This window comes from Paramacrobiotus metropolitanus, unplaced genomic scaffold (genome assembly GCF_019649055.1).
Source record: "Paramacrobiotus metropolitanus isolate TYO unplaced genomic scaffold, Prichtersi_v1.0 Parri_scaffold0000038, whole genome shotgun sequence".
NCBI lineage: Eukaryota > Metazoa > Tardigrada > Eutardigrada > Parachela > Macrobiotidae > Paramacrobiotus > Paramacrobiotus metropolitanus.
This window is the reverse complement of record NW_026570258.1, coordinates 674,342-683,021: the sequence shown is the minus strand read 5'-3', so window position 1 is coordinate 683,021 and position 8,680 is coordinate 674,342. Positions and strand designations below refer to the sequence as shown.

The 8,680-nt window shown below is 46.3% G+C and overlaps 1 protein-coding gene across 1 annotated transcript; it reads left to right on the top strand.

The window, feature by feature from the left end:
- Positions 1-6,608: 6,608 nt before the first annotated feature.
- On the top strand, positions 6,609-8,285 carry LOC129589946 (D(2) dopamine receptor A-like). The gene is made up of 3 exons (XM_055484889.1): positions 6,609-7,307; positions 7,980-8,081; positions 8,214-8,285. Exons 1-3 carry the CDS (start codon positions 6,609-6,611, stop codon positions 8,283-8,285), a joined length of 873 nt encoding a protein of 290 aa, XP_055340864.1.
- Positions 8,286-8,680: the final 395 nt, after the last annotated feature.

Genomic DNA, 8,680 nt, shown 5'->3' with positions numbered 1-8,680 from the left:
ACTTTAATAATATAAGTTGACAGCAGCGAGCTCGCAGGATGACTAAATATGAAGTACGACAAGTGACAGACACGCAGTAACGGAGTTGCTAAGTACAACAGAAATAATACGTAAACGCAGATTCACGAGAACACCACACAAAGTGTCAGTTACAGTCCCTTAATAATAATGGCTGAAGTGTACTTTATTTCAATAACGTGATAACAATATCAAGATCTAATTACGGTTAAACGAAACAACATTCTCAACGGTACCGAGTACGGAGGCAGCATTACCACGTTGAATTGCTAGAGAGATGTTCTGTTTCAAAAACTCAAGACTACGAATCTCGCCAGTTTGTAGGGAAATCCTCTTCCCAATTTCGTTAACAAATCGTTTGGCAGATGTACCAAAACTACCGAAAGTTTCGCAGCCGGCAGCCGCAAATTCGTATCGTCCCAACAGCAAACTGTACTTTTTGGCTTTCTCGGCTTCGGCATGGTCTGCTGCCGCTCCGGCCTTTACACTGGTCTGATCCAAATACGAACGGGCGACAGTATCAACACAGGTAACATCCCATGCCAAACACAGTCCCCTGGTCCATGGGAAAGTGGTGATGCCATCGGGACGTGTTTCGTTATCGTGATGCATGCCTCTAGGTTCAGTCCTTGCGGGAATACCTGCTGAGCCAAGAGCCCGTCGCAAGATGTCGTTAATGCAGTCATGTCTACGCCGTCTTCCCGCTGAAAATTTGCAGCTCAGGCCATGATGACCGTCTGCTCTTCCCGCTGAAAATTTGCAGCTCAGGCCATGATGACCGTCTGCTGCAACGTCGCTTCCACATTTACACTGGTGATCGGATGACGCCGATGCGCCAAGCCGAATTGCAACGGCGATCCGAAACGTCTCATCATCTAAAAGGTTTCCGATGGAGGAAGATGGAAGTGCGTGTGTCCAAACGCCTGACTCCGGAGTGGAAACGGCTAACAGCCGGGCTTTGCTAGCAGGGTCTAAAGCATCGTGCAGCATGGTTGCCTGCTCTGTTAAACAATACGGAGTGTCCCATGCGCGTTGCAGGTGTCGGCTTTCCGATAAAGGAGGCGGTGCGTCGTCGGACAGGTACCTCCAAAGAGCCACGTGGTCCGTCACGTCAGCTCCTGCTGAATGCGGCAACAGTCGGCAAACCAGACCTTGGGTAGCGTGAATCGAGGCCAAGTAGGCCAAAGATAATTCCTCTACCCGGCGGATCCCGAGCCCACCACAGCGCACTGGCAGGGAAGCTTGACGCCATGCGGATGTGTCCATGCGCACATTGCAGATGGACTGCAGCGACTGTCTAAGAACGTCGTCAAATTCGATGAGACTGTCTCGTGCTTCGAAGGTTGGGCAGCAGCGTAAAAGGTGAATAACCTTTGGCGCGCTGAGACTGCACTTCAATAAGAAGTAAGCTTGGTGTTTGGGTAACAGGTCGAGACGATTAGCAATTAGGCGCATAACTTCAGTTTTCTGCTGTATCGCTGACGTGATGCCGTTCTTCATCAGTGGAGCACCCAACAGACAGAGGTTTTCCGGTGCAGCAACTGAAACAGTTGGAAAACGTTCAAGGAAGGTTTTCACAGCTGCTTCCCGTTCATCGCAGGTCCCTCCACAGACAAAAATCTCACACTTAGACATGTTGACACTGAGTCCGGCTGCGTGTGCTGTATCGATTACAGTCTGGAAGTCCGCTGCGACTGTTTCGACACACCCACCAAGTGTACCGTCGTCAAGAAACCACGCGTTAAAAGCTGCCTTGAGCGCGGAAGTTAGTGGAAGAATTCCCAGAGAAAATAAATAATTATGTTAACTGGTACAAATGACTTGTATGTAGTGAATGTGTTAAACCGCTTCGCGTGCAGGCAATAGGCGCAGTAGCTAAATCCGGGTCACTTACCCCTAGACCAATCACGGATTGTTCCAGACCTTTTGATTGACTGAATTCGTACATTGAACCGGAATCGTTTAAATTTGAAACTGTTCAGGATGTTATTGAGCTTAGTTGCGCTAATTGCTTTTATGCAGTTGTGGACATCAAGTCCGCATACCGGCACGTCCCAGTTTACCCACCGCACCGGCAACTGCAGGGGTTTAAATGGGGATTCGGGAATGAACCGGAAACGTATTTTGTTGACAACTTTTTATGTTTCGGGTTGGCCAACGCACCGGCAATTTTTCAGCGAATATCGGGGGCATTTGCAAGGAAGATTAGGAAATTGGGTTTTAAATGCATTTGTTATTTAGATGATTTTATTTTGATAGCGCAGACGTACGAGCACTGCGCACAAGCGCAACAGCAGCTTATATCCTTGTTACTGAAACTGGGATTTGCACTTAAATGGGAAAAGGTAGTGAGTCCCACCACTCGCATACAGTTTCTTGGGTTGATTATTGATTCGCAGTCGCAGTGCATAGTTCTACCGCAAGAAAAGCTAAACCATTTAGCATCCACAGCTTTGCAGTTTGCAGTAAGCAGAAAAATCTCTAAAAGAGAATTGCAGGCATTAATAGGACACATTTCCTTCGCATCCCGAGCAGTCGCAGGTGCAGCCACATTTACCAGGTATTTCATTGATATTATGATGAAACTCAAAGCGCCGTCACATCTTGCGCGGGTCACACGGACAATGCAGTGCGCATTACAGTGGTGGGGAAATTTTGCAGCGGCGGTAAATGGAAAAGTGCAGTGGCCAATTGCAGTGGCCAGCCGATCTCGAGCGGTTCTACACACGGACGCGTCATTCAGTGGTTTCGGAGCTACGATGGACGAAAATTGGCTGGCAGGATGTTGGGACGCAGATTATCAGTTACCCCCTAAACTGACGTCAGTAAGCAGTAACTGGATAGCAGCACCCGCAGTTGACAGAACCCTTCGGGAAAACATTAACTTTCTGGAGCTAATTGCCGCATGCCTGCTCATCTTAGTATGGGCACCAATTTTAACCGGCAAGCGAGTGGTTGTGACGTCAGATAACAGTTCAACTGTAGCCTTCATCTGCCGTGGTACAACCAAAAACAGTGCGGCTTTGCAGTGGCTAAAGCTTTTGTTCTATGTAACGTTGAAGTTTGACCTTTCAATTACCGCAATACACTGTCCAGGTGTGACAAACGTGGCAGCAGATTCTCTTAGCAGGATAACTTCTGACAGTAGCCATATTGACAGATTTGTATCTGTTTTTCGCAGCTTCCCGGGAGCACGCTTACCGCAGACGACCAGCGCCTCATATTCCAAAGGCGGAACTGGAGAGGCAGCTGAGGCACTTGCGCAGTTGTGGCACAGCGATTTCGTCACAAAGAACGCGGCGCTCCCAGTGGAGCAGATTTGAGCAGTTTTGCAGCGCGTATAAACTTCAAGCAGTCCCGGCTTCGCCTCATACGATTTGCCTATATGTTACCGAGTTGCGCCGTAGCTCGTTGCAGTATACAACGATAATAAATTATGTGGCCAGTCTAGCATCTCTTCATCATTCGCAGAACCTGGACGCACCAGATCTTTCACATTTTGCAATAAAGGAAGCCTTGGCAGGCGCACAAAAGCAGTGCGAAGAGTTACCTCACAAACGCGTGGGCATAAATCTGAGTACACTAGTTGCAATTCGGCAGCGTTTACGAGTTGTCCCGGAAGGAATCCGAGCAACGTTTTGAGCAGCATGTTTGTTGGCATTTTTCTCGCTTTTCCGCAGCTCAAACTTATTTTGCACCAGCAGTAATCGGCATGTTTTGGTGAAAAACTTATGTCGCGTGGTCATTGGTTATAAGGTCACCGCACCGGCGCTGAAATCTAATCGTTACAGGAACGGATCAGTTGAAGTGGTTATGCCGGAAATTGCGCAGGCTAAGGCATTGTGTCCGGTAGCAGCAATTCAGGAAATGCTTGCCGAGAGTGGGGCAAAAGGAAACGATCACCTTCTTTCCTATCGCAGAAACAAAGTCCTGATAAGCATGACATCAAAGCAGTTTAACGGCTACCTCAAGAAAGTATTGGCCAAAGCAGGCATTGATTCGTCGCATATCTCAACACACTCATTCCGCCGTGGCGGTGCGACCCTTGCAGCATCGTTGGGAGCATCCGCAGAGGTTGTGAAGGCACAAGGGAACTGGCGGCACCGCGACATTTCGCCGCCGACAACTCGCTGCAGGACTTTTAGTCGCAGACATTTCGCCGCAAGGTCATCTGGCCTTGCGACGCTTCGTCGTCGGACATTTAACCGGCACGACATTACGCCGCGAGACAATTCGTCGTCCGGCCGTTTCGACGTCGAGACATTTCGCCGCAGGGCTGTTTTGACGAAAAGTCCATTTGAGCAGGTAAACCTTTAAAATATGAAGGTTAAGAAACATCACAAAACCCAAAGAAACCTAAGAATAACCTAAGAATAGCCTAAGAAACCTAAGAATAACCTAAGAATAGCCTAAGAAACCTAAGAATAACCTAAGAATAACCTAAGAAACCTAAAAATAACTAAGAATGACCTAAGAAACCTAAGAATAACCTAAGAAACCTAAGAATAACCTACGAATAACCTAAGAAACCTAAGAATAGCCCAAGAATAACCTAAGGCTAACCTAAGAATAGCCTTAGAGCAGTTGAAAAAGACCAAAAGACTTAAGAAAATCCCCCAAGAAACCAGGAAAAACTGCGAAAATTAAACGCGTCGAATGCTTTTGCGGCGAAGTGTCCGCGACCAGACGTCTTGCGTCAAAATGTCGCAAAGTCAAAATGTCTCAATGCTAATTGTCCCTAACCGAAGTGTCCCAGCGTCAAAATGTCCCGCGGCGAAATTTCTTCGCGGCGAAAAGTCGTGCGTCGAATTTAATTGCGGCGAAATACACTCCCAAATGTCCAGGTGCGGAACTGGCACAGTAACTGCTACGCTCAGTATGTAACGTTGGACAATGAGCGCAGGAACGAATTTGCAACGTGTATAGCATCATGTGCAATGCAGCAGTGAGTTGTTTGGGGGTTTGGAGGATTACCTGCCTGTGTGCAGGCGTTCTGTGTTAGGTGTTTCCTTGTACCGGCAGACCAATCGTTTGCCAGGGATTTTTATGGAATTAAAATCCACCCCCCATGCATCACGTGTTTGTTATTTGCCTCTCCTTGGCAGTAGTCGGCAATAATTGGTACGAATGACTTATATGTAGTGAATGTGTTATTCAGCTAGTTCTTGTGGAAAAATAAATGTATAGTGCTGTACGTGGATGCTCTGACCGAGTGGTAATAACCTGTCAACACTCAAACTGAAATAATCTCAATCACGTACGGTTTTAGCGTACATACTGACTGACTCATGTGCCATTGAACCCTTTACAATTTGATGTCAGATGGCAGAAGATTTTGCTCAAAGAATTTCGTAAGAGACATTCTTCACAAAAACGGGAGGGTACGCTCCATTTTTTGCTTCTGCGTCTGATTCGGCGGCGTTAGAATTTTGCTAATGCTCTAGGTACCGCCGTGCGTTAACTCACATAATCGGTTGATCGTGGATTCGTGATAAGAAGTTGAAGGTTAACGAATAACGACAACGGCGTAAGATCTAAATTACCACATACAGATATAGCAAACGATACTGAGTTACCGTCAGATTATTATATAAGGGGCGAAAGTAAACGCGTTCCACCGTTCCCCTGTACTGCTGCCGTCACCCGTCTGGAGTGTGACGTTACGGCAATACATGTGGTTAAATCTGGCGCGGTACATAAGCGCCATGTTCAGCCACAACGCCAAACTCCAGGCGGGTGACGGCAGCAGTACAGGGGAACGGTGGAACACGTTTACTTTTGCCCCCTATAGTGTGAGAGCAAAAATGAGAGGTATACGATATATATATTATATAAGTTTTATAGGTAACCGACCGACCGGTATATAGAAAAATTTTACGCCAGAGGACAAAATGCGCATATTGCCGGCGTCATTAGTTTATGCGTTGCCATTTCGTAAAGTGACGACTACTGGTAACTGTCTGGACAAACCGTTTCTATAATGTAGTTCGATGCTACATAATGCATTTGTAATCAAGTTAAACTGGCGTAAGGTGCAGATGTAGATCAGTTTACGCGGTTGGAGTTCAGTTTTCTGCCGATTCGCACTCGTAATTACCTTCATATTCTCCCGCCATCGGCTGTTATCGTGTCGGTGAGCTTATAGGCGGCTTGATCAGATTTCGTTACACATCTTACTCGGGAGTTCCAGAGAAATAGTTAATCAGCTCATCCCTGGCAACGTTGGCTACAAAGTTTCCAGCATAAGCTGACGGCTTGAACTCGGACTCGGCTTCCGCCTTTCAATAATCACGGAAGGCGGAACTCCCCCATCGATCCACACATTACTAAGAAATTTCTATTACTTTCTGCGACTAAAAGGAGTTTTTCCGGTGAAACTCATACACTAATAACTTTAGCAGCATATAATCCCTTAATGCATCTTTGAATTACTACAAGCTAAGTACAGTTTACGCACGCTCGCGTACCATTTTTAAATGACAGGGATCTCAAGGCGTAGTTGAATCTGTGTTGCCGTTACATGCACTTCCATTCCCTTATAGATATTCACCCTGCAAATTTGCCGGCAGCACTCATTTAACGATTCGGGTATGGAGAACCGTAGCCTTCGTAACTACTTCTTAAACCAGAGCAGTAACAACAGCACAGAAATCCCAGCTTGGATCAAATATCACTACACATTAACCGCATGGTTCGCCGCAACAATTACCCTTGCTGGCGTTGGCGTGATCCTCTTCATTCTCTTACTGCTGGTCATCATCCGCGGACGTTTCTACCACACCGGCTGCGGTGCCCTGATCCTCCATCAAGTCCTCGTGGAAATGAGCATGGTGGTCATTCACATTCCCCTGAATATCCTCAATATCCACAGCGGTCACCGCGGTTTCTTTACACCGCGTGACTGTGCCGGTATTCATTTTACCTTCATCACAACCATGATGGTTACCAATTGGGCGCAGCTCGCCTTGGCTTTGAACCGCTTTGTGGCCACCTTGTACCCGCATAAATATCATCTGTGGGTAACGAAAATGGCGCTGGCCGCGCAGGTGGCAATTATTTGGTGTGTGGGACTGCTGCTGACGGCGCCTCAGCTTTTTGGTGTGGATGGCACGTATGGTCTAGATCAACCGTGGAATAACTGCGCCTTCCTGATGCGCAACGCAGGACCGTACACAAAAATTGGTGGAACGATGGGAGTGTACCTCCCGACGGCCCTCTTAATGGCACTGTATCTGACAATTTTCATTCGCTTGCAGTGCTTCTCGCGTCAAGTAGTGCAAAATAATCAGGTACGGTAGCACAGCTGGCTTCATTTGTAAAATCCTGGCCCCAAAATATTTTACAGTATGATTGATCCTTTAGAATTTCTTCCGTACTAGGACATAAGACGAAAACAAATTAAAAAGCAGCTCCTCATTTGTGTATTATATGGGTATTTGCGCCATATGAGCTAACAGTAAAGAAGTTTTGTAAGCGGTTTTTAAAACCAGTGTTAAACAGATCTGGGCTTTTGCGTGTTGCCCCTTAATTTGAGAAAGAATCCCTTACGGCTTGGTAAATTGTATACTGTCGCTGATTGGTTTAGGAAAAGCGTAAGAGACTGTTCAGCATAAAGTCAAGAAGCACGACATCGAGTTACGAACAAGCAAAAGACACCTGCAGTTTTATTATAAATCATGTTCTCCTAATTCCTAATGAGATCTGATGTTTAGGCAGGGAGATGTACTTCATCCAGAATGCATCTGAGCGCAGTGCATCAGAATTCAAAATTAAAAATTAAATTCAGTATTTTGACTGCGTAAGAATTCGAGTAAATTTCGTCAAGGAAAAATGTACATAAATTCAGGTGTGTGCCTTTGCAGATGCATTCTGAGCGGCCAGGACAATTTCAGCGACGAGTTAACATGGCGAAACTCTTGTGCGGCATATCGTTATGGTATAATACTTGTTATTATCCACAGAACATCCTGGGTTTATTACACACTGCCATATATGAGAAAAGTGTGACGGGACTTCAGCTCTGGCTGCGAACGGTATATCTATGCGGATACATTATGACACCGGTAAGACAAGAACGCTTAGTAATCGCACATAGGATCCCCAGGCTCCTACCGTACAGTACAGCACTGCTAGCTAACAAGGCGTAAGGGTTACATCATCCGTCCCTCGTTCAACGCAATCCTGTCTAATTTTAGGTATTTTTCTTCTCCTTGAACAAAGACTATCAAAATGGTCTGCTGGAGATAACGCGCTCAACGCATGCGTGAAGTTGCCGTGAACGTTGACTGCGGAAAGACCACGAGGAAGGGATATCCGACTGCATCCGCTCATCTATGGACGCGGAAGTCATACTGTAGCAATGCACTCAAGTTTTCGGACACGAATTTTGTAGTCTAACTTGATCGTATCGCTACAGTACATCGCTGGCATTTATTGACCCTATGAAGAGTACAAACCATGAATGTTGGCGAATTTATATGGCTCCACAATCTAGTCTGTATGTTCAATTTTCACTGGTCAAGCGAAAGCGCTCCCAGAAAAGTTTTTTTTGCATAAATGTACATAGTTGTAGCGTCATGATAAATTAATGTCAATGCCGGTACAACCTTTCAGAAGTGGCCGAATGGTCGACGCCAGTTGTGGTGGCTGAATGGCCGAATGG

Coding starts and splice junctions, on each gene's coding strand:
- LOC129589946 (XM_055484889.1), top strand. CDS start 6,609: ATGGAGAACCGTAGCCTTCGTAACTACTTCTTAAACCAGAGCAGTAAC. Junction 7,308..7,979: donor AAGTAGTGCAAAATAATCAG/GTACGGTAGCAC, acceptor TATTATCCACAG/AACATCCTGGGTTTATTACA. Junction 8,082..8,213: donor GCGGATACATTATGACACCG/GTAAGACAAGAA, acceptor GTCTAATTTTAG/GTATTTTTCTTCTCCTTGAA.